Source organism: Hemicordylus capensis, chromosome 11 (assembly GCF_027244095.1).
Source record: "Hemicordylus capensis ecotype Gifberg chromosome 11, rHemCap1.1.pri, whole genome shotgun sequence".
Classification (NCBI taxonomy): domain Eukaryota; kingdom Metazoa; phylum Chordata; class Lepidosauria; order Squamata; family Cordylidae; genus Hemicordylus; species Hemicordylus capensis.
In genome coordinates, this window is record NC_069667.1 from 29,235,845 (window position 1) to 29,260,506 (window position 24,662).

The 24,662-nt window shown below is 56.3% G+C and overlaps 1 protein-coding gene across 15 annotated transcripts in view; it reads left to right on the forward strand.

Moving 5' to 3' along the window:
* The window catches only part of MID2 (midline 2), a 97,074-nt gene that overhangs the window by 11,333 nt on the left and 61,079 nt on the right, over positions 1 to 24,662 (forward strand). For 8 of the 15 annotated variants that reach the window (XR_008311614.1, XR_008311615.1, XR_008311616.1 and 5 more), the window contains exons 1-2: positions 1,587 to 1,721; positions 17,602 to 18,317. Coding sequence is in view for 12 of the 15 variants with exons in the window: in XM_053273688.1 (XP_053129663.1) it covers positions 17,655 to 18,317 (663 nt within the window). In the remaining 3 variants the exon portion in view is untranslated. Of the gene's footprint in view, positions 1 to 1,586; positions 1,722 to 3,399; positions 4,749 to 17,601; positions 18,318 to 24,662 lie in introns of those variants that run through there. The other 7 variants (XM_053273678.1, XM_053273676.1, XM_053273679.1 and 4 more) reach the window with 3 other exon arrangements.

Here is a 24,662-nt window from a genome sequence, read left to right on the forward strand (position 1 = left end):
TGGCTTTGTGGGATGTCTCTGAGCCTTGGAGGAAGGAGATGACGCCCCAGCTCAGCGGGAGAGCCTCTGCGTGGCATGCAGGAGGACCCTGGCTTGGTCTTTGGCAGCGGCAGCAGCAGCATCTCCAGGTAGGCCTGGGAGAGACGCTTGCCTGGAACCTTGGAGAGCTGCTGCCAGTCAGTGTAGACAATCCTGATGTTACACAGTGTTGGGATGGATGAGGCTTACATTTGTGGGATGGATGGGGAATTTCATTTTCGGTTATTCATGGGAATTAGAGAACTATATTTTGGTATAATAAATTCTTATACTAAGCTAGATGGACAGAGGGTCTGACTCAGTATGACGCAGCTTCCTGTGTTCCTCCTGTGTATGAGATATATTTGCAGAAAAGCGATGTGTACATAGTTTAAATAAAAGCAAACACAGATTGTAGGGATTACAGAGGGACTTCCTGTAGGCTCCTGCATGAGTTCTGCACCGAGTTCAAACTTGAAGCAGGGAGTTTCTCGCTCCAGCTCTTGCAGTGACGTTATGCCAGTGCTATGTAAACTTTTGACCTGGGGGCGGGTGGGCAGGCGGGTGGGCTGCTGTTGTGGGCGGCGCAGTGGATGGCTCCCTCCCAGGATGACCAGAAGTCGGGAGACCCTAACCCTGTTTCCCTGTCGAGGGGTTGGGGGTCAGCCATTGTTGTCCTCGGCCTGTGTGGCGGTGTGGAGGAGAGGAGGGTCAGCGGCTCAGAGCAGGCCAGCAGCCATGAGCCAGGCTGAAGCCCCAGCCGTGGGGAGGGGCTGGGCTGGCTGGGCCTCGGGGGGGGGGCGCGTGTTACAGGCCAGGAGCGGCCAGTGGCAGGTGCTGCGTGCTCAGCCCCCCCCCCCCGCCCTCCGGATTCCCCTGTGGAGAAGGGCTCAGGGCTCTGAGGGGGGCCGGACCCGGGAGTCCAGCAGTGGGGCCACCCCCAGGCAGGGCCGGACTGGGGGCCCTGAGAGGGCGCCAGGCTTCGAGCAGAAGAAGGGGTGGTGAAGGGTGGGCGTTGGGGCGCCGCGTGGGGAGGGCGCGCCGCAGCCTGCCCTCTTGACCCCTGGGCCAGCCCGAGCCCGCCCCCGCCCTCCTGCTCCTCCTGCTCCTCGGAGGGGCCTCTGCCAGCTGACCTTCCGGGCGGCCTCCGGCTGGGAAGCCAGGCCCCGCCCCCGCCCCGGTCACATGACCCACCTCCACCCCCCCCCCCCGCGCGGCCCTTTCCCTCGGGGTCACTCGCGGGCTTTTCTCTCAGGAGGCGGAGAAGGCTCGCTGTGGGGCCTGGCGGGCGCCTCCGGCCCTCCTCGCGGGCGAGGCTTCTGCCTGTGGCGCTCGGCCTCGTGCGGTTCCCCTCCGTGCTCCGTTCCCCCTCAGTTCGTCTCGAGGGGCCGGTCCTGCTGCAGGCCTTTCGGCGCAGGGCCGCTGCTCCCCCGCTGGATGGCCGCCCTCGTGGCCGGGCCTGAGCGGCAGCGGCAGGCTCCTGCCCCCTGCGCCCCCCCGCCCCGCCGTGGGGAGCGGCGCCCTCGGCGGGCTCTGTGGAGAAAACGGGCCGCCTCCTCCGCGCCCGTCCCCTTCGTGGCGCCTCCGGAGGTGCCGCTGGTGCCCGGCGCGACTCCCGCGACTCCGCCACTCAGAGCCCGGCCCGGCTCCTGGCGGGGGCTGCCAGAAGAGGCGCCCAGCGATGGAGAGAGGCCCAGCATCCGGTAGGCCTGGGGTGTGGAAGGGTGTGCCGGGGAGGCTCGCCTCCCAGCGCGCAGCCAGGCCGCAGGGACACCGGGAGCTGCCCCCTCCCGAGCCAGGCCCTTGCTCCGCCCAGCGCAGGGCTGACTGCCCTGACTGGCAGCAGCAGCCGCCCCTCAGGCGTCCCTCCCCGGGCGGGGCTGGGAGCCCTCAGCCTGCAGAGCAGACGACGCCCGTCCGCTGAGCTGCGGCCGTCCCCGAGTGCAAGGCCAGGTGGGCCCTGCTGAGCCGAGGGGGAGACTCCATGCCTTCGGCCCCCAGACCAGGCAGGAACTCTGGGACGGAAAAGCGCGCAGGGCCGCCCACTGGGCTTCGGCTGGCCCTCTGAGTGGCATCGGCAGATCGCCTTTTGTGGGGTGGCCGATGAACAGCCCTGCCTGGCTTTCATAAGCTTGAGAGCCATTGTCAGGGAGGACATTTATTCTTAATGGCAAAGTTAATCGCAGAGTCCACCCATTGATTCCCCATTTTACAGCTCTATTCGCTAGACTGTGCTAATGCTAATGGTCTAGAAAATCTCCTTTTAATAAAGCAAAGCCATTTTTGAGTTAGTCAGGCAGAGGCGGGGGCGGGGGATCTCTCTGCAGAGTCCAAGTGAAGAGGGTTTGCGCCTCTGGCATAAGAGGAGCCCGGCGACAGCCCTGCATTGGAGTAGATGCAAAGGCTGAACTTCCACACTGGCACGCATGCAAAGGCTGAGTGACTAGTTTGGTCGATCGCGGGGATGCTGTGGACATGGCGATCTTGATTCCAGGGAGACGTTTGACACAGGCGTCCACGATGCTCTTGTTGACAAGATGGCGGCAGAGAACAACTTGAGTCGCTCTGCAATTTGGTAGCATTAGCAAGGCAGGCCCCACTGGAGATTGTCTCCCCCTCCCCCCCTTTATTTTTTGTTTTGGCATGGCAGGCTTGCATTATTGGCGCTGGGTGCGAGTTTGCACCCTGCTGCATCATGGGAGGGGATAGTGTGGTGTTTGATGCTTGGAGGAGAGAGTCAGATGGAGGGCATCATCGTACAGCATTCCTGGGCTGAAGAAGGATCAGCAGCTAGCTGGGGCGTGGGAATTTGGGGTGAAGTGCCACTTGTTTCCTTTGCTACGGTTAATACGCCCTGCAAAGATTTGTGACGATGCTCTAAATCTGCTTCTTGGAATGTGGCAAAGTGACTGCATAAGGCAAGAGGGGTTCTTGATTTTGGCCCCTGCCCAGATGTTGTAGCACTACAACTCCCATCATTCCCTTCCACAATGGCCTTTGGGAGTTGTACAGTCCAATGGTATCTGGGGACCTAAGCTGGAGGAACCTTGGTGTAAGGGATTGACCCTGTCCCCGGAGAAGAACGCAGCCCTCCTCCAGACCGGTCAGGATCTGCCCCAACTCTGCTTCTGGGAAATGCTCGCAGGAGGAGGGCAAGCTTTAGCAGAGGACTCTGACATGGTCCCTGAAGAGCCCCAGGCCTGGGGAGACCCCAGCTTGAGGAGGACCCCAGCACAGCCCCCCTGGACACCCAGACTGAGAGGGACTCCAGCAGAGCCTCAGTCGAGAGACACCCCGCCCCCAGCCAAGACACGGAGGATCCCCAGCCGTCTAACTCCTGGGGTTTCTCACATCTCCAGACCACCCCGCCCCTCCGGGTGGGACCCTGGGGAGTGCGATGGAGAGGAGCTAACCAGCCCCCAGGAGTGCTGTCCTGCTGAGCCCGAGACCACTTCCAGGGCTTGCCTGGCAGCAGGGCGGTTCCCCTCGGGGATGGAAGCCGCTCCCAAGGCCCCTCCCTGGCAGCAGCATCTCCAAGATAGGGCTGAGAGAGAGACTCCTGCCTGCAGCCTTGGAGAAGCCGCTGCCAGTCAGTCAGGCTGAGGGGAGGGCTATGCTGAGCTTCAGCACTTGGCCAGCCAATCGGGAGCAGAGGAGGAGGAGGGTCTTCACCCTCCTCCCTCCCCATCTGCAGTAGGAAGAGAGCTGGTCTTGTGGTAGCAGGCATGAATGGTCCCCTGTGCTAAGCAGGGTTTGCATTTGAATGGGAGACTACATGTGTGAGCAACTTAAGGTATTCCCCTCAGGGGGTGGGGCCACTCTAGGAAGGTTCCCAGTTCCCTCCCCGGCAGCATCTCCCAGAGAAGCCGCTGCCAGTCTGGGTAGACAGTATTGAACTAGATGGACCAAGGGCCTGACTCAGTATATGACAGCTTCCTATGTTTGCTAGGAAATGTCCTTGGAAGCAAGAGGTCTACTCAGGAGGAATCTGTTACCACTACAAATATTTATATATTGCTTTTCAGCCAAAGTTCCCAAAGTGGTTTACCTAGAAAAAATAAAAATGAAAAAATAAAGGGCTCACAATAGAAAATGAAACATAAGACAGCCACCAGCAACAGCCACTTGAAGGGATGCTGTGCTGGGGACGGAGAGGGCCAGTTGCTCTCCCTCTGCTCAATAAAGAGACCCACCACTTTAGAAAGGTGCGCAAAGGTCATTTGCTCAGCAATCTCAGGGCCAGCTCCGGCTGTGGTGCCTCATGAGCTGGAGAGACCAGCCGTCAGCTGGAGCCCTTGAGCGCTTTCTCAGCGTTCCCCGATGCCTGCCTGCTGGCTCCTCCAGCTCCCTGGACCCATGCCGGCAACCACCCTTGGACTCGGGCCTCAGCATCTCCCTGCCCTCAGCCGAGCCCCTGGCCTGCCTGCGATTGCTCTAGCCTGGGGAGTGGACACCCGCATCTGGCTGGCCCCGTGAAGGCAGGGCGCTACTGCGCCTAAAACTGGTAGCGTGAATTGGATTGTGCTTGCCCATTTAGGGAGGTAAACTTCTTTCCCAGGGTGGGCAGAACAGTTCTCCCCCCCGCCCCTGGCAGCCTGTGAAGGCAACACAGAGCTGGAGAGAGCAGTGACCTGACTCCGTATACGGCTGCTTCCTGTGCCCCTACGAAGCTTTGCTGATGAAACCCAGTGTGCTGCCAAGAGCCACAGAACCCATTTCCAGTGAAGCCAGTAAGGAGCGCTTTTTGTGATTGGGTTGCCTTGTCTAGACCGTCATGTTCCCTTTTTATAAATAACTGCCCCCACCCCCTGCCCCTGCACTGGGGATGCAACACCCCTTCCTATTCTCTAATCCCATTAGAGCTAATTTAGCAGAGCTTGCTTGTGAGACACCAAGGAGTTTCCGCGGTGGGGCGGGGCGGGGCGGGGCGCAGCCCTGCTCGCTAGACCCCCAATCCTCCCACCGTTTGGCCTCTTGTGTGGACTGTGGGGGCCAAAAGGTTGCAGAGGGCCTGGCAGCAGAGCGAGGGCCGTTGCTGTGAGGTCCTGCTGGGCCCTTTGAACACGGCGCCCGGTAGCATCACCCAGAGTAGCATTGGCTTTCTGTGGGTCTCCTTTCGGTCCGTGAGAGCAGCTCGCGAGACTGCTCTTGCAGTCCTGGGTTATTCATGAGGGCCTGCTTGGTGTCCGCACTGCTCACTTTCCCCTTCTGGGTCGAAATGGGTTTCCTGCTCTTTGCCTGCAAGGGGAGGGTCAGGTTGAGGGATTTGGGGGAGTTCTCCGTTGTGCTGCTTTCCCTGCCTGGAGTCTTGGGGCTCACTGATGGGAGTTACGTCCACAGAGCAGGGATGCGCAAGTCCGGATGAGTGGACAGTTGAAGGCAGTCGTCTGCATTGTTGGGGGGCCAGTGGGGGAGTTTCATCTTGTGGCAGAGAATTCCACAGATTGATTATGCATTATGTGAAGAAGTACTTCCGTTTGTTGGTCCTAGATTTCCTGGCAATCATTTTCATGGGATGTGTTATGCGAGAGGGAGAAGAATTTCTCTCTCTCCACTTTTTCCAAGCTCTGGCCCTTGGATATGCATTCTTGCTTTGGAGCCGGAGCAACCTCCTGGTGGATCATGGCCAGGCTGGGAGCTGCTTGGCCTCTTTCCATGACTACCCTTGCCCAGCACAGAGAGGAGAGCTCTTTCTTCTAGAGCAGCAAGAGGAGGGGGAGGGAGAGGCCTCCGCTTCGAGGGGGTGCCATCTCCAGGGAGTCGTTCCTTCCTTCCTGGCATGAGTTTGGGTTCTCCACTCTACTTTCCCGTGTCCAGTGCAAGAGGCAGGGATCAGGCAATGCTGCTCGGATTGCAGCTAGTTGTGCTGTTTGGCTTGCTGGGTGTCTCAAGGTGTGTCTGACTCCAGCCTCTTCCTCCTGCTTCTGCGTTCTGCCCACTGTGGCTGTTCAGTGGTTCCGGAAGAGAAGGTGCACTAAACCAGGGTTTCCCAACCCTTTTCTGCCTTTTTTCATCCTGAGGCACAAACAAATTAAAAAGGGGGCGTGCTGAGGCCCCCTCCACCAAGTTGACCACAACTGCTGGTTATGTTGCCTGGGCAAAGCAGCCCCAGGCGCTTCCTTTCTTTGAAGTGAGCACCCAAAGCGGGGTGGGCGGCCACGTTAAACTTCCCGCTCCTGGTGCAGGATGCACCCCATAATGCGCTGGGAGGGCACATCATTCCCGGAGGTGCGTTGGGGTTCAGCCTGCTGCAGAAGCAAAGAGTCCCAATGCCCCCGGCTTGCTCCCTCCTCCTGCATGGGGAGCAGCCCGTCCTCCCTAGTGCATCACGGGCAGGGATGACTCCAAGGGCTGGGGAGCAAAGGGGAGCAGGCCCTTCTCCCCAGATAGGTAGGTGGCACTGCTCCTCCGCTTACTCCCCCGTCCACCAGGCGGGGACTTGACAGCAAAGGGTCAGACAACACCGTCGCAGCCGATTATGGTCCTGGAGCTTGAATGGATTGTTTTAAATGGCCTGCTGCGTTGTGTAAAGAAGCCAGTGCAGCCAGGAGACCCCTCTGGGTGAGACCGTGTGTGTGTGTGTGTGTGTGCGGGCTTTGTGTGCCGCTTTCAGCCGGCCTGGGACTGACCTCTTTCCCACCACATGGGGTTGGACAGGAAAAGAAAACTAGCCTGGAAGCTTTGGCCCAGTCCAAAAAGTCAGTATTTTCTAGGAAGGATCTTGCGAATGTTTTGAATAAGTTTGGAAATGTCGAGCAAGCTTCACTAATAAGGCGAATCAATGACGTTAATTACCGTACCTCTTTAAGTATTTAATGGAAAGCAAAATCCTTGCTCTCCTAATAATGTTCTTTGCTCCCCCTAACTCTGGGCTCTGCTCTGCTCTGGGGTCACCCTGATTATGGGGTGAGTCAACTCCAAAAGTGGGGAGTTTAAATTCTCCACTTCTGAAGCGGACTCTGAGTTAGTCCGGATGGCCCACCGTGGCATGTGGGTGTGGTGTGGCACGCTGGTTGGGAAACGGTGCTGCTGAATGCCGAAAGGATGCCCTTCGCACTTCCGCTTGGCTGATGCTGGGCTGGAGTCGCAGCAGGTTGCCTGAGACGCCATCCATGGGAGAAGCCGCAGCCCTGAGACTGAGCTGTTAAGGGAGATTTATGGTCTCCTTTTGCATAAGAGCGTTTTGTTTATGTGCAGGCATCTGACACGTACTTAAAGCTGCCACTTTAGAAGTCTCTTCAGTTCTTCGACACAACACTCCCTGGAGTAGCATTTGCTCACATGATCGCCTCGCTGCTGAAACTGCATCCATAAGAACCACTGAAAGCTCATTTAGGAGGAGACTGTGACGCCTTCCTCCAGTTGCAGGTTCATTTGAGGGCTGGCTGATTTGGTTCCTTTCCCTTCCCGGAACCTTCAGAATTCACAGCACCTTGGAAATGTGGGACTCCTTCCTGCGTGGGGTCTCTTGGGCTCGTGCCTCATGGACACACCGCTCAGCAGCTCAGCTTCTGCCTGTTGGCTTTCATCATGTCTGGGCTTGCCCGGTACAAAAGTAGGAGAGAACAAGCTGTGCTGAATTCCATTTGCCGAGCTGGGAGGCCCCAGCGGCTGGCAGGTTTGGCTTTGTTGCTGCTGCTCCTTGTGTTTCTCCTGGAGCCTCTTCTGACTTCATTTTGAGAGTCTTCCTGCCTTGCTGCAACTGCTGGCTGGTTCTCTCCAGTGAATTACAAGCTCTAGTTCAAAGCCGCCTCCCCGGAGGGTGTTTTGAAATTGCTTTGGAATGCAATGAAGAGACACTCTGAATACCTGCAGGTCCCAATCTGCTAATACCTCTATTAGGACCAAGCAACCAGAATGACCCTTAGCAAGCTTCCGAGTTCTCTTCGTCAGGCTGGGTGACAAGCGAAACAAAGAGGGAGGGGGCTAAAAATACCTGCGTAGGAGAAGCCCCCCCCCCCAGTCTGCAGTAATGGGTTCAGGATGCAAGCCAAGCGCCGCTTCTGGGGTAGGGCAGGATCATGCCTGCTCCCCAGTGTTGACAAAAGACCAACCCTACCCCGGACTCTGTTCTGTCTCTAGCCCTTAATGAAGCACACGGGCCCCTTGTCAGGAAAAAGAGAAATGTGGCACTCAGTAGATGAGAAAACTGGCTTTGAGTCCCAGAAGAGGGACTCCTGCTTCTGGCCAGTTGCCAAAGGTTGCTTGAGGCTTCCTTGTGTTCTTTAAAATCTGCATCAGTGGAAATTCAGCTGTGGGAGGACAGCAGCTCCTATCTTCCCCAGCCCCCCCGCCCCCGCCGTGGCCAGTAGTTGGAGATGGTGGGAGTTGTGGTCGGACAGCAGCGGGAGAGGGCTGGAGTTGTGCAGTCCTGCTCCGATGTCTCTGCACAGAAGACTGGTGAGATGGCAGCTTCCTACGTTCCTATGAGGGTGCAGTGGGCATGCGGCTCCTGTCCTTCTGAGCACGTTGGCCGTGCAGTGAGCTTCCTCTTGTGCCATCGTCGTGACTTGGCCGCTGGATGATGATCGTCTGATAATGCAGCTTCAAACCCATTTCAAGATCCAGCATCTTGGCTCACTGTGGGATGATTTACAGGTCTGTTCATGAGCCTCTCTCCCTTCAGCGGAAAGGAGTGTTGAGAGTGGCGATTTGTTTCTGTCACTTTCCTGCCCTGGAGACAAACAGCTGATGTAAAAGCAATGAAGGCAACAATAATAAAAACTTGTGATTCCCGGCCAGCTGGAAAAGCAACCTGATTCTCCTAAAGTCGGCCTAGTCAGTATCCTCCTGCAGGCAGGACTGTGCATATTTCATGCTGGGATAATGGGATGGCGCCGCTGCTCAGTGGCAGAGCATCTGCTTGCCTGCAGAAGTGCTCGGGTTCCGTCCCTGGCGGCGTCTCCAGGTATTGCTGGGAGAGGCTCCTGCCTGGAATGGTGGGGATCCGCTGCCAGTCCGTGTGGGCCGGCGGGGGGCGGGGTTCCTAGTAGCCCCAGCAGTACATGAAGGGCTCCCAGGGGGTACTCTCCTGCCTCTCCCCGTTGCAACGGGGCTATCTGTTCCTCTCTGAGGATTGCCGGCTTGAAACATAGGAAGCTGCCTTATACCGAGTCAGACCTTTGGTCCATCTAGCTCAGTACTGTCTACACAGACGGGCAGCGGCTTCTCCAAGATTACAGGCAGGAATTTTTCTCAGCCCTCTCTGGGAGATGCTGCCAGGGAGGGAACTGGGAACCTTCCTAGAGTGGCCCCACCCCCTGAGGGGAATACCTTAAGTTGCTCACACATGTAGTCTCCCATTCAAATGCAAACCCTGCTTAGCACAGGGGACCATTCATGCCTGCTACCACAAGACCAGCTCTCTTCCTACTGCAGATGGGGAGGGAGGAGGGTGAAGACCCTCCTCCTCCTCTGCTCCCGATTGGCTGGCCAAGTGCTGAAGCTCAGCATACCCCCTCCCATCAGCCTGATTGACAGGTTTCAGAAAACTAGCACAGCATGCTCCCCTTGAAATTAATAGGACAAGTAGAGGAGTCCCATCAGTTTCATGAAGGCTGCTTATGAGTAACTTACTCTGGGACTGGAGTAACCGGTCAGCTCAAATGTTTGCATGCAGACACACCGCTCCATGGGGGACCTGAGCTGAAGGCTTGCAGCAGAAGGGGTGCACGTGTTAAAGAGGGGCCGGGATACCCATTACTGAGCTAGATGTCCTGGCTCCTGAGCAGAAGGCTCCTCGCTCCCTGTTGCTATAGAGCCGGGTTGCCCGAGGGCAGAAACTGCCCAGGGGACAGGCGGCCACCCCTGCGGGCCTGGGCCCTGCCTGCCCGGCACTCCTCCCCTGCCTTGGCTCCCCTTCACTGCCTTGGCTCCTTGAGATTTCCAGAGAGAGGCTGAGCGTGGATGGGGGCGGCATACTTGTGTGCGGTGCTGGGCTGGATATTTCCGGGGAGATGTGGGAGAAGAAGAGGCAGAGCAGCAGCAGCTGTGTGCTTGTGGATCACGCCTAGCCGTCTGTCTGTGGGGAGATCTGGGCAGCAGGAGCACCCTTGTGGTGCTGAGCCAGAGAGCTCCTTGTTCCTTGTTCCTCCGCGTAGCCGCTGCTGGCTCGGGACGCGGGTGCCTGCATCAAGCACTCCCTTGTGAAGGGACGTGGGAGGCTTCAGGCTCTTGGGCCGTCTAGCTCAGCCCTGGCCGCACGGACTGGCAGCAGCGGCTCGCCCCGGTTCCAGGCAGGAGTCTTTCCCAGCCCTACCTGGCGATGCTGCCGGCAGGGGTTCGGCCTGGGACCGCCTGCCTGCAAGGCAGGGGTCCTCCCCCGGAGCTAGAGCCGTATCCCCCAAAGTCTTTTGAATGGGGCAGGCAGGCCCCCCCCCGCCCCGTTGCCTTGTACTTGAGCCAGACCACTGGTCCCTCTTGCTGTCTACGTTGAGTGATGGTGGCTCTCCAGGGCTTCAGGCCGCCTTTCCTCTCCCTACCTGGAGATGCTGCTGCCAGGGAGTGAACCGGGGACCTTCTGCACGCAAGCAGGGAAATGCGCTCTGCCAGGGAGCTTTGGTCCCGTCCTCTGAGGGGAACCTCTTAACCGGGCTCGCACATGTCATCTCCCATCCAAATGCAAACCAGGCTGGAGCCTGCTTAGCAAAGCGGGCAATTCATGCTGGCTACCACAAGGCCAGCTGTCCGCCCCCTTCTGCTTCAGCAAGGTGTGGACACAAGTTTTAATTTCTCCTCTGTCCATCCTTTGCATGATCCCTTCAGCTGTTGCGACATCCAAAGATGCGGAGAACCCTTCACCTCCGCCTCGCAGCGTTCCCCATAAAACTTTCATGTGCAAGTAACTGCTGTCAAATACCATTCTGTTCTCTGTCTGTCTGAGTGCTGCTGCTTGTGGATGTTGCTGCGTTTGGACATTTACAGATTTTTCTTGAAATCCTAACAAATGTACTGTGCATCTTACCACCCAGCGCCTGGGAAAAAGAGGGTTTTCTGTTCCGTTTCCCTTACAGACAAATGTTGCAGGCGAGGGCTTCCTAAGTGGCATGTCTTGTACACGGAGTGGTGTGACCTACTTAAAAACAAATGCCATCGTCTTTGCTTCTCAGCCAGTGCTCATCCAATCAGACTAAGCAAACAGAACATTAGTGGGGGTGCTGAAACATCAGCGAAACCATGTTATTGACAGGAGCCCCTCCCCGCAGATTTTCCTGACCAAAGGAGTATTTCATTTCAGGCCAGAGTGGGGAGGGGGTGAGACGGCCACCCAGGGAAAGGCGTGAGGTGGTTGGCCAAAGGGCTTAATCGATGGATTGTGAAAGAGGCAGAGAATGAACAAACCGCCCTCTTATTTCAAACCACATGGCAGGAAATGCTGAACTCATTGCAGGCAGATACAGGTTGGCCTACCTGGCTGGTATTGAGGGCCAGGTGCAGAAAAGGAGATTGGCCAACTTTTCATTATGTCTTGAGTATACATGCACACTAGTGTATGTGTGTACATTTATTTATTTTTATACCAGCAAAACTGGGTGTCTTATGGCAGTTTACACAAAAGTAAAAACAACAATGCCACATTTAAAACCAACAGTTAGAAATAGTTGGAAATAACAACAGTAGCAACCAACTTAAGAGTTCATGAAAGACTTGATTAGGTAACTGTGTCTTGAGAGCTCTTCTATAGGCTGGCAGAGATGGGGAAGTTCTCGCCGCAACAGGGAGTTCCTTCTGAAGCTTTTGGGTGGCTGTAGCTGCTGGCAACCACAGGTCGACCTCTCCAAAGAGGCCGCCTTGTCTCCAAAGGGACCGTCTGCTGGGACCTTAAATGCCCTCTGTGGGACCCGTGAATAGCTCTGCAGGCAGGAGTTCCCAGGTTCAATCCCGGGCAGTGGCATCTCTAGGTCACAGGTGGGGGGGGGGAGACCCCTGTCTGGAGTCGGGCCACTGCCAGGCCACCTAAGCTCGGAGTTCCCAACCTGGGGTCTCCAAATGTTGGATTAGAACTCACATCACCACCAGCTGAAGGCTGTGGCTGGAGCGGGGCGTGATGGGAGTTGTGGTCCGACGTCATCTGGGGGCCCAGCACTTGGAGTGCCTGTGGACCAGGATCTGACTCGGGATGAGTCGGCTCCTGGAAATATTCAGAATAGTTATGAAGTCTGGGGTGGCTGGGGGTGGAGCCCCTGCTTGGCCTGCAGGCCAAGGACCCAGTGCCATCCCCTGGCAGCAGCGGCATCTCCCAGGTAGGGCTGGAAGAGGACCCCCCCCCCCCGCTAGCGGAGCAAAGAGGCACCTCTTCCTTCTCTGTACTGAGGAGCGGGAGAGCCACTGGCCCTCTCCATCCCTCCAGGGGTGGCGGCTGGTGTTCATCTTACGTTTCTTGCTGGATTGGGAGCCCTTTGGGAGCCAGGAGCCGGTTGAAAAGCTGTCTGGAAATATTTGTCATGTTCTTATTTCTGCCGGAAACCTTGTAGAGCCTCTTCCAGTTAGATGGACCAATGGTCTGACTCTGTATCGGGCAGCTTCCTATGTCTTCCTCACGCAGGCATCAAAGTGCTAGGAATCTAGGCTCTAGGAACATAGGAAACTGCCATATGCTGAGTCAGACCATTAGTCTATCTAGCTCAGTATTGTCTTCACAGACTGGCAGCGGCTTCTCCAGGGTTGCAGGCAGGAATCTCTCTCAGCCCTCTCTTGGCAACGTACTGTATGCTTTGGTAGTTTGTTGGTTCAATAAAAAAATCTTGACCTATTAAAAAATCATCATCATCATCTTGTCCTATCTTGGAGATGCTGCCAGGGAGGGAACTTGAAACCTTCTGCTCTTCCCAGAGCAACTTCATCCCCTGAGGGGAATATCTTGCAGTGCTCACACATCAAGTCTCCCATTCATATGCAACCAGGGCAGACCCTGCTTAGCTATGGGGACAAGTCATGCTTGCTGCCACAAGACCAGCTCTCCTCTCCCATTTCTAATTTCAGCACATTGCAAGGATACACAATGGAAGCAGTGCTTGAGGTAGAAATGCCCTGTTGAAGAGGGAGATGGTCAGGATGGAGTGAAAAACATAAGACAGGAATTAAAAGTCTTCGGGAAATGCACCGAGACAGCAGAACTTGGGTTTATCCCCAAAACTCTTGGTAGGATCCAGGGACTCCCAATGTTCTTTTTCAAAATAAAATAAATAAATCCGGCAGCTTTGCTTGTGGTGAGACGTTTGAAATATGATGACTGTTTGTGCTAAAGGCTGAGAGACCAGACAGCAAGCTGAGCCAAGCCAACGTTCCTTCTCTTTTCATGTGTTCTAATTTTAGGCTTATTTTCGTGTTCCATAGACCTACCCTGGAATTTTCCCATTTTGGAATAAATAAGTGCATGACAACATCTTGGCCGTGACATCCCACTGCTATGACAAAACATGGGAATATAGGGCAGGTTGAGATCCCACACAGAACTACAGTTTGTTTTAACTGAGGTTTATTAAGACACCTGGACCAGCACCACAGACAACTGCCAAACCTGGATTTGTTTCACCCTATTTGTTTCGTGGCTTCTTCGGGTGTCGCCTCGTCTCCTTGCCTCCCATGATCTTCTCTCTCTCTCTCTCTCTGAGGGCCCTGTATTAAAAACTTCTGGCTGCCAAATAAACATATCAATACATACTGTTGGTATCCCACATTAAACCTAGATTGGAACAGCTGTGTGAACCAGGCTGGTGATTGCACAAAGCCACCTAGCAAATTCATAGCATGGGTGGGCAGGGCAAGTGTGTCTTTGGGGGGTGGTCTGTATGCTGTGGTAGGCAGAGGAGAAGGTGCCTTTTCCCCCAGGGCTGCAAATTCGGAAGGAGGCGACGGACGACCAGAGATTTCTGGGCTGAGTGTGAATGCCTCTGACAGGTCCCTGGGGAAGGAGTGAGGGGCCTCTGAAAATACGGCGTGATGTTGTCTTGCTCAGCAACGGTTCTGATGAGAATTCTAAGCATTGCTTTTTCCGCTGGCTTCTGTTTTGCTTTTTGGGCAAGGTTGCTCTAGAGAGAGCCCCAGCTCATGCCTTAAGAGTACCATGGGTGTTGATACAGGCAGGCTGCATCTGCGAGAGCTCTGCTTTCCCATCCCACCGGCTGGCTTGGTGGGGCTGGCAGCAAAAGGTTAGAAGCCACGTGGCTGGTGCTGGGGGCGGGGAGCAGCTTCACCTGCTCCGTGGCTAAGAAATCCTGGACGGAGTTGGGGCAGAGGGTGCATGCATAAGGGCTGAGCCATCACCAGTGGGCTGTTAGGCTAGAACGGGGCGCACGTCCGGCCCGCCCTCTTTTCGGTAGGGTGTTGGGACCCCTGGCTTGTGCTATCAGAGATTCTTCTGCTAGGCGGGATTGAGCACAAGTTGATCTTACATGCAGGTGGCAGTGCTGGCAGTGCTTTGTAACCCGCCCTGAGCCATTTTGGAAGGGCGGTATATAAATCAAATAAATGAACCAACAAGAGGCAGACTCCGGTCCCTGCCCATCTGCCTCTCCCGGTCAGTTGGTGGCTGCTTCACGATGCTTCCTGTGGAAGGCAGGATGGGGCTCTGGATTGATCTCGGGTGCGCACGGCACCCCTCTGCCTTGTCAGCCTTATTAATATTTTATCATTTAGCTATACAGGGAATTAATTACTGTCAACAGAGCAGATTTTAATCTAATCAGTTATTCCGTCCGCCGCATCAATCGCAGACATCAAAGCCAGCATCAAAGGGCTCCGAATGAAAGCGGCCGGTGAGCCTTCCCAGCGAGAGCAGCCGGGGCTCTGTCCTCCTCCTCCTCCTCCTCCTCCTCCTGCTGCCCCTGGGCGTGCCGCCCTCCTCTTTGCTCTTCCCTGCCCCCCAGTTCTAGCAGGTTCCTGGGAGAGACGGGCGAGGACCATCCAGCTGGCAAACCCCAAGACATGCCGGAGTGTTTGGCAGCTTGAACACGCCTGTGCGTGCAGGTGCACTGATGCAGACGCGTGAGACTGGGCTGGGAACCTGATGCATGCTGGCTGGCTCTGCTCTCAAGCTCCAGGTGCGAGGAGATGGCACAGGCAGCAAAGCCCAACCTTTGCCCCCCACCCATTGTTATTGGACGACAACCCCTGCCACCCCCGTGTCATTTTATAGGGGATGACGGGCATTGTAGTCCTATAGCGTCTGGGGACCTTAGGTCCTTCTTGTGGCTTCACCTTGGACGTAGGAAGCTGCCTTTGGCCGAGTCGGACCCTTGGTGCACCGAGCCCCGTACTGTCTCGCCTGTTGGGCAGTGGCTGTTTTCCAGCGTTTCAGGCAGGAGGCTTTCCCAGCCCTACCTGGAGGTGCTGCCAGGGACCCTAACCCTAACCCTAACCGCCAGGGACTGGGCCAGCTGCAAGATGCTCCTCCAACCTTTTGAGTGGGTTGTGTGTGTGTGTGAGAGAGAGAGAGAAGCTTCCTTGAACTGAGTCAGGCAGTTCGTGGGTCCCTCTGGCTCAGTACTGTGCACACTGGCATCCAGGATTTTAGGCAGGAGTCGAGCCCTGTCGGGAGCCTCCCGGGAGCATCAGCAGGCAAAGCAGATGCGCTGCCACTGAGCTATGGCCCCCTCCCCTCGGGGGAACCGCTTCCAGCAGTAGCGGGCGATCACCCATCCAAATGCAAACCAGGGCAAACCCTGCTTAGCAGAGGAGCAAATTCATGCTCATTACCACAAAGGCAGGGTGTTTGTTTCTTTTATTCAATTTGTATAGCGCCTTTCATCAAAGTAATCCCATAAACTGCTCCCCGGGAAGGAGACCAGCCCTCCTGGCAGCGGCCTGCCCTTCTGCGCTGACTCCGTAGAAGTGCTCTCCTCCAGGTCCTCGCTGCTGGGCCTCCCTCCCTGGTGGCTGCCTCAGCAGCAGCAGCAGCAGCAGCTTCTGTAGCCAGAGCCGGTCCATTCGCTTGAGCCCCCTCCCTGCTAGCATTCTTGGAAATCCAGGCATGCAGGCCTCGTGGTTGCCCTTGTCCTTGCCGGACGCGAGAGGGCGGTGGGGCCGAGTCCTCCTGTGTGTTGCAGATGCTTGTGGTGTTTGGAGAGGCTCTTGCAACAAAGGCTGCCTGTCTCGCCAAACGGGGGCCTTTCCAGCAGTGGGGTGAGAAGGGCAGGGCCCAGCACAGCCGTAGCCAGTGCTGAAGGCCCCCGTCCCTCTGAAGCAAGCGGGTGAGCAGCTGGGCGGTTGGCAGCCTGTTGCGGTGCCTGCGGAGAGCGCGGGAGCTGAGCTGTGTGTGCCGCTCTGGAAGGGCCCTTTCCGTGGGTGTCTGTCTAGCTTGCCGAGGGAGAGCCAGGCCTGCCAGCCAGGAAGCTTGTGGTGGGGCAGTCCAAGGGTACTCCCCGATGGCTGCTGAGGAGGAAGCACCCAGCCCCTAATGCTGGTAGCTACAGACACTTGACCTGGCCTTGTGCTCGCAAGCGTGTAGAGCTTGCCTGGGTTTGAGTTGGGCCAGCAGGAAGTGGCGCTGAGCCCCGCAGCTGGCTCAGCAGCCCTCCCGGGGAAAGCAGGCTTTTGCTTGGGAGTGTCCTGCCCGCCGCCTTGCTCAGAATGTGCCAGCGACCATCTTCCCGGCCTCCTCCCTTTCCCCTCCGCTGCTTGGCCAGAGACCAAAGGGCTTCAGGCCCAGCCCTCGGACTCCTTAACTTGGGAATAGCCCCATGGAAATAGGTAGCCTGAGGAATTATATTGGTGTCTATAGGTTTCCTTGCGGCATGTCACTTTTGCTCTCTCTGCTCTCACTTTTCCTAGCTGAACTGGAGGAAGCTATTTCTTGCTGTTAGCAATGGACTGAAAGGCCGAGATATTAAAGAAATGTGGTGTGTGTGTGTGTGTGTTTATCCCTAACTCTGGTGCATTGGGAAAACCAGAAAACAGCCTTGGCTCTTTGTGTGCGATGCGGGCAGGCTGGTGACCGCAGGAGGGGCTGCAAGATCCACGGAAGGGGCTGCCGTGTGAACTGCTGGGGTGTGGATGTCCAAGAAGGACTCTGGCCAGTGGCTCTTGGGATAGCTGGTGGGAGCGCCTGGGGAACCCCCCCCAACTCCTCTGAAAGTGCCCCACCCTACTCAAACCTGGGGTGTTTTTGTTTGCGTGGGTGTTTGGGCACTTCATTTCTTTCTTTCCATTCAACAACCACAAAACGCCACTTTAAAAACTGCCCTGGGAGGTGACTTGGTGACTGATATAAGGAGCAGCCAGTCAGTTCTGTGCACAGCCCTGCTCGGCTTCATGACTGACACAAGGGCCAGCCAATCAGTGCTGCAGAGGGTGAGGTGGTGGGGATGCCCCTTTGAAATCCCCTGGGAGCAGTGAAGCTCACGGGACGAGGCACGTTGTTGGGAGACCAGCTCTGAGGGGAGCAGAGGGAGCTGTCTGATGCGGAGTCGAGCCTTGGGCCAGCTCGCTTAGCAGTGCCGACTCTGCCGCCGCACCAGGGGTTGAGGCGGGCACCTTCTGCAGGCCAAGCAGGGGCTCTCCCCCGGAGCTGCGGCCCCACCTCACCAGAGACAGACCCCGTAGCCACAGCCCCACCCATGCCTGACGACTCCTCTTCCTTTGCAGGTGGCTGGCCTGCCGCCCTCCTTCGCGCTGAAGCCGGCTGCTCTTGACTAAAGATGGAAACACTGGAGTCGGAGCTGACCTGCCCAATCTGCCTGGAGTTGTTTGAGGACCCCCTCCTCCTGCCCTGCGCCCACAGCCTCTGCTTCAGCTGTGCCCACCGCATCCTGGCCTCCAGCTGTGCCTCTGGAGAGCCCCTGGAGCCCCTCCCCGCCTTCCAGTGCCCCACCTGCCGCTATGTCATCGCCCTCAACCATCGGGGCCTGGAGGGCCTCAAGCGCAATGTGACGCTGCAGAACATCATCGACCGCTTCCAGAAGGCCTCCCTGAGTGGGCCCAACTCCCCCGGCGAGAACTGCCGCGAGCGGCCCTACCGCCAGAGCCCCACCATGTCCGGGGCGGACCGCATTGCCTGCCAGTTCTGCGAGCAGGACCCCCCGCGGGACGCCGTCAAGACCTGCATCACCTGCGAGGTGTCCTACTGCGACCGCTGCCTGCGGGCCACGCACCCCAACAAGAAGCCCTTCACCAGCCACCGCCTGGTGGAGCCCGTGCCGGACGCCCACTTCCGCGGCCTGACCTGCCTGGAGCACGAGAACGAGAAGGTGAACATGTACTGTGTGGCTGATGACCAGCTCATCTGTGCCTTATGCAAACTGGTGGGGCGGCACCGCGACCACCAGGTGGCCTCCCTGAGCGACCGCTTCGAGAAGCTCAAGGTAAGGCGGGGGGCGGGCCGGGCTGGCCTCCCGTGCTCACACCTCAGCGGGCAACTGGCAAGCCCCAGGAGCCGCGGCTTGGCTGCAGTTGGCCCCAACACGGCCAGGAGAAGCGGGGGCCGTGTCGTGAGCTGGCTTTAGGCCGCAGCAGGGCTGCCCCGCTTAGGCCCCCAGGCCGTCTTTGGGCTGCAACACCCGTCCTCCTCCCTGGCCACGGGCTGAAGGGCATGCCAGGCTGAAGCTGCGCGGCCCTGTGAGAAGCCACCGGTTGCGTCCCCACCATGCTGAGTGGGTTGTGGGGAATGGCTCTCGGGTTAAGCGGGGGACTGAGATCAAGGTTTTCCTCCATGGAATGGAGCAGGCCAGCCTCTACTGCCCCTGCTGTGGCTCCTGTCGGCTTAAACCCTGTAAGCTGGTGCATGTCATGGGTGCGAGAGGCTGCAAGAGAGAGAAGCGAAGCAGCTCAAATGGGGCCGGTGGTGGGGAGGGAGGCTGCCGCACTGCGAAGAGGCTGCAGTTCTGGGGCAAGGGGGCCAGCCTTAGGGGGAGGAGTGGGCGGAGCCGAGGCTGCAAGGGAGGGTGTCCAGGCACTGGGCCGCCTCCGTTTAGGGAAGTCATGTCGGGGTGGGGGGTTTGTAAACCTGAGCAAGGTGGAAGAGCCAAATAAAAGCATTCCCTTTCCTCTATCAAAGCAGTGCATTTGGGCCATAAGCGCACAAGAGCAGCCCTGCTGGATCGGGCCCAAGGAGGCCTCTTTCCTCCAGCACCCCGTTTCCGACCAGGTCCCTCTGGGAAGCACAGGAAGCCCTGCGCTCCTGGCTCCCCTGTATCTCCTGGTTTGGCTGGATGAGTTGCAGTACCCTCACTGGCCATTATCTGGGAAGTGCTGTAGAGCACTAAGGTCAGGGCTGAGAACTGTCCTGGTGCTACAGGGAGCCGGTGTCTGGATCCTGCCACCAGGTTTCCTGGTTTGAGCCTCCTTTAACTGTACTCTGCTTTCAGGTTCTCTCGGTGGCCATTTTGGGGAGGGTGGAATCTATTGGGTTTATAAGAGTGCACCAGTAAGAATGGACAGTTGTGTCTGGAAGAGGCTTCAGGAAGAGGGAGGTGTAATCAATACTACCTGTTGTGAGCTACCTTGAACCCATGTGAGTGGAAAGGATTTGGTGCATCTTGGCTGACCAGTCTTGGAGGCATTGTACTGGGCTAGGAAGAATTGGCAAGGCTGTCTTCTTAGTTTCCAGACAAATATTCCTGGGGTGGAAGAGTTAACTGACAAATCTGCAGTGCTAGCTGTGGACAGAGAATCTGCCTCCTGCCCCGAAGAATCCCCTCCTATTCTGAGTGGCGTGGGGGAATTGCATCCCCTTCCTCCGTCACTCACGTCCATGCTGCATATTGATCTAAACCAGGCCTGTTCAACTTAGGGCCCCCCCCCCCAGATGTTTTTGGACTACAACTCCCATAATCCCCAACCACAGTGGCCAATGGCCAGGGATTATGGGAATTACAGGCCGACATCTGCAGGAGGGCTGAAGTTGAGCAGCCCTGACCTAAACGGTCCTCTGCTTTTCTGGGCAGGGTGCTCAGACATCTCCACGTTCTTCCCTGGCTTCTTTGGGGAGGCTTTCATGTTTGGCTTTTCTGTGGTGGTTGAGGCTCTGCTGAATCTGATAGGACTGGAAAGGTCTGGTTTTTGGCCTATATAAAAAGAGGCGTCTCTCCTGTGTGTGCATTGCATAGAAGTCTGCAAAATAATACGGGGTCCAGGACATTTTGGAGAGGTCCCCTCTCCAACTCGCAGCTGGTACTCCGACAGCCAGGACTCGGAGGAAGCCAGGCTGTCCCGTGAGACTGAATCTGGAAGATGAACATAAGCGCAGCCCTGCTGCTGGATCAGGCCCAAGGCGGCCCCTCTAGTCCAGCACCCTGTTGCCCACCGTGGCCCACCAGATGCCTCTAGGAAGCCCCCAAGCAGGAGACGGGAGGCAGGCCCTCTCTCCTGCCGCTGGGATTGGGAGGCCTCCTGCCTCTGAGCCTGGAGGTGGCCTGTAGCCATCCCAACTGGTAGCCAGGGATCGTGCTGCTGCCCTCCAGGAATTTGTCTGAGCCCCTTTAAAAGCCATCCAAGCTAGTGGCCCTCACCACATCCTGTGGCAGAGAGTTGCATAGCTTGATTAGGCAACCCTGAACAAGGTCAGGGCAGCCCAGTCTAGGTCGGCACCATCGGTGGGGGACGGGGACGGATGCTCATTGCGATGTTTGACAAGGCTGCTGCCCCCCACAAGAGGGAAAACGGGCGGACAGCTGGGAGGACGAGCCACTCTCCGTCTGGCCTGGCCCTCAGGCCTGCAGTGGCCCAACTGGCCATGGGGTTTGAAGAGCTTTTCAAAGTCGCCAAGACACCCAGGAAGCTCGCATTTCATGCCCTGTATGGACATGTGTCTTCTGAGACGGTACTGGTGGCCAAAATGTGGGGGTCTGGCTCTGGTTTATCTGTGGATGGCGCACATGAGAGCACCAACTGTTTGTGTATTTGATGCACTTTGCACATGTTCAGGAGCCCTATCTGTCATTCTCTGAAACTTTTTTGTTGAGGGAAAGCAACTGTACCTTCTCAGAGGCGCTCAGCCTGCCCTGTCAGAATGTGTTGTGGATAACCGGGCAACCCTGTGCTTGAGGAGACCTTGGAAAGTAATCTGTGGGATTAGGAATATTTGTGAAGCGATGGGCAGTGTCTTTTTGAGATGTGGATTCTTTCTGTATGGAACTGATAAGCTTGCAGGAAAAGAGCAGCGCGCGCACACAGGCACACAGTGCTGACATCTTGCCTGTGTAGGGAAATCTCTGAGCTACTGGAGTTTCAAAGCACTTTTAAAATGGCTTATTTTTCTGTTCAATTGAAGAAAGTGCTGGAGTTTCGGTTATGGTGGGGGAAACAAGAGGAACGCCGACTTCTGTGGCAGGTGTTTCTTGTCAAGGAGAGTAGACTCAGAATTGGACCAACTCCTGGCTCTCACCCACTCTCCTGGCTTGCTTTTCAAAGGTTTCCCATAATTGCAAATTTCAAAGCATCTTTATTTGGTGTTGCCTTAAGTGGTGAAATGCACTGCAGTATTCTTGTTGGATTTTGCGCCGACAGGTATGTCATGTCACGCACAAAGGACCCTTTTTCGTCTCAGAGAGCATGCTTGCCCGTCTTCAGACAAAATAAAACTCACAAGGCTTAGTTTGTGTGCTAAATTGTGCCAGGCAAATGTCATTTTAGGAGGAGCCCCTGGGCCCTTCAGGCCACAAGAAGAGCAGCTGGGCTGGTTGTAGCCCTGCTGGGGTTCCCGGTGGGGGTGCTAGTGCCCCTAGAGGGACTTGAAGGGGCTCCAGGAGGTGGGCTGCTTGTTCCCCATCTGAGGGTCTCCAGCTTGAAGCAGACTCGTCCTCAGCGATGTGTCCACTGCAGAAGGGGAGGGCGGAGGTACCCTCCCCCTCTGCTTCCGATTGCCCCCCCCCAATGCACACAAGCTCTATGGGGTACCTGAACTGAAGGTTTGCAACAGAAGGGGGGGGTGCACTCTTGAAAACAGGTTGGGAGCCCCTCCAGTAGATGCAGGGACTCTGCCCACTGGCCATCCTGGGTCTGCACATGTCTCGGCCGTACAAATTGTGCAGCCTGTCCAGCTGGATAGGAGAGTGGCCCACTAGGCTGTGGAAGGGTAAAGCTGGGCACACTGGGCTGCCTTGGACGGAGTCGGACCTCTGGCCCGGCTGGCAGCAGCTGTCCAGCATTCCAGGCAGGGCTCTCTTCCCCAGCCTTGCCTGGAGGCTTGACAGACAGGTCTTCTGCCCCGAATCTCCTCCGGGGGAGGGTGTCTGCGCCTTCACACACCAGCCAAACGTACCCCGAAGTCCCTTCGAGATCCTTGGACCCACTCGCTCCACACACAAACCGGTCTTTGTGATGCAAATTCTAGCTTATCGCAACATATTTCCGGATTTTTAAAATGCTGGTTTTAAGTTACTTTTTCTGAAAGCAAATAGGGAGGCACTGACATAGAATCATTAGCAAGATAAGAGGGATGCTCTCTTTAGAAATGCTGATATTCCTCTTTAGGAAGATCTCTCCCCCCCCCCCCCCGCCCGCCATTGGCTAGAAGGAAAACATGGATGCCTGCTACGTGAACTTGTTTCAAAACAAAACCCGAGAGCAGAGGGGAGGGGCTGCTTCCCTCAAATGCCACGAGTATAGTTCAAAGTGGCTTTGCTCAACATTTACCCCACAGCCTGACTCCAAGTGCGAATAATTCCCTGGAGATGCTGAACCTGGGACTGCTGTCTGCATGCAAAGCAGGTACCGCCCCCCCCCCGCCCCCCCCCCCCCCCGAGCCACAGCCGCCTGCCTGGTAATAGCCGTGTTTGCCTTCAGGAAACTGACTGCCTAACAGCGCACTCCTGAAACAAATTGCTGGCTGTTTTGCTGCCTCGTTTTTTCGCTTCTTCCCATCTATAGGCCTGTGAAGCTCAAATGAAATCGACAGTGCAGTCTTGGCTTATTGCTGGTGGTTGTATGTTTCCTTTGGGACTGTGTTTTTCATTTACTGCCTTGTCCCCCAAAGGGAATCTTTGTAACTTGGATCTTAGCAGCGCTCTCTCTTTGTAATCTAATTAACAGAGCTGGCATGAACAAAGTTCCTGCTTCTCCGACCTTTTTGAGGTGGCAGGCAGAGCTTGGTAAACATCAGCTTAACAATGCAACTCAGTCTCTTCTGTTCCCGCTCTGAAGATCTGGGCCTAAGGCCGGGTCCTTGTGACTCAAGAATGAGGTGGCCCCTCTTGCCCTCCGAGGGGACGGGGTTAGCGATGTGGGGTTTGTGTGTTCATGTTGATAACCAACTCTGATTTCTGGGGCCAAAGCTTGAGGTTGAATTAAATCCACGACTGTGAAGACACATTCAAGCTTGCCTGTGCAGCTTGGCATCCTTCTGCTCTGGCCGTCCTACACCTTCATGTCTTGCCTGACTTAGGAACAGTGGCTGAGAGCCAGAGAACCCCTCGGTGGACACCTCAAGCAGGTAGCTGCATCCGTGCTGCAGGAAGCTTTCTTGTCTGTGGTGTGTCAGGTGTGTGGGGGGAGCAAATTTTGACAACTTGTGCTACCCTGTGTCACCTGAAAATAGTGCCCTGAGGGCTGTGTGACCCTCGGGAACATATTTTTGGCTGACACACCTGGAGGCAATAGTGCAAGTGGTTGGATGCAGATCAGAAAACCCGTCTTTGCTGGGCTGGTGTTAGCTTTGGGAAGCCTGCTGGTGGAGGCAGTGCCCTGGTTGAGAAATGGCTAGCAAGCCCTTGGCTCCATCTGACTCTGTATCTGGCCGCTTCCTCTGTTCCTCTATCCCTTGATGGCCCCCAGTCTAGACGGGTCCAAAAGCAGATTAGACACATTCATGGAGGAAAGGCCTGGATGGCGGTGTATTTCCATCAGGATCAGAGGGGAATGCCCCTGGAAAAGAGGGACTAGCGGTCAATACTCCCCCCTCCCCACTTCCTGGCTTCCCCGATGATGCACCTGGTTGGCCACTGCATGAAACGGAGGCGGGACTGGATGGGCCTTGCGCCTGACCCAGTAGTCAAGTGGACCACAGGATGCTAGAGGACGAATCTCTGCTTAAAGGCTAAATGCCTGATGAAAACCGGAGGCCTGGGGGAACCGCAGGAAGGAAGGATTGTTCAGGACGCTGGTAGGGCTCCACCTGTTGTTGTGTTCAGAGAGATGTGGTGATCCACAGAAGCAACCAGCAGCAAGAGTTTCAAGTTCCCCAGTAGATTTCTCTCTCTGCTGTGGTTCCATGCATTTCTTCTTATCTAGGTCAAGCTATTACTTTTCCTCATAATCGACATTAATTTTTAATTTGATCTTTAGTCCTAATTACTAGTAACTCTTAGCAGTCGCCAACTTTCCTGCCTTGCTACTGTGTGAGAGGGGCTGTCTACAGCGCCCAGACAATTTGTTGAGCATCTGCACATTGGAGCAGCACGATGTGGCAGTAGGGAAGAGACCAGAGTCCTGGACTGCATTTCTCCCCACCCGGCAACTCGAAAGGCAAAGACTAAACCAGCCTCGGAATAGCCATCATTCACTCGTCTGTATGGCGTAGTGGTTAGAGCACCAGACTACCCTGACTGGCCGTAGGTTTCAGGCAGGGCATCTTTCCCAGCTTTACCTGGAGACACTGCCAGGATTGAACCTGCGACCTTCTGCATGCAGAGCAGCTGAGATACAGCTCTGTCTCAAGACCAGCCATGGGCAACCCTAATCCGGTACCCAGTTAGCTAGGATGTGCAGACTGG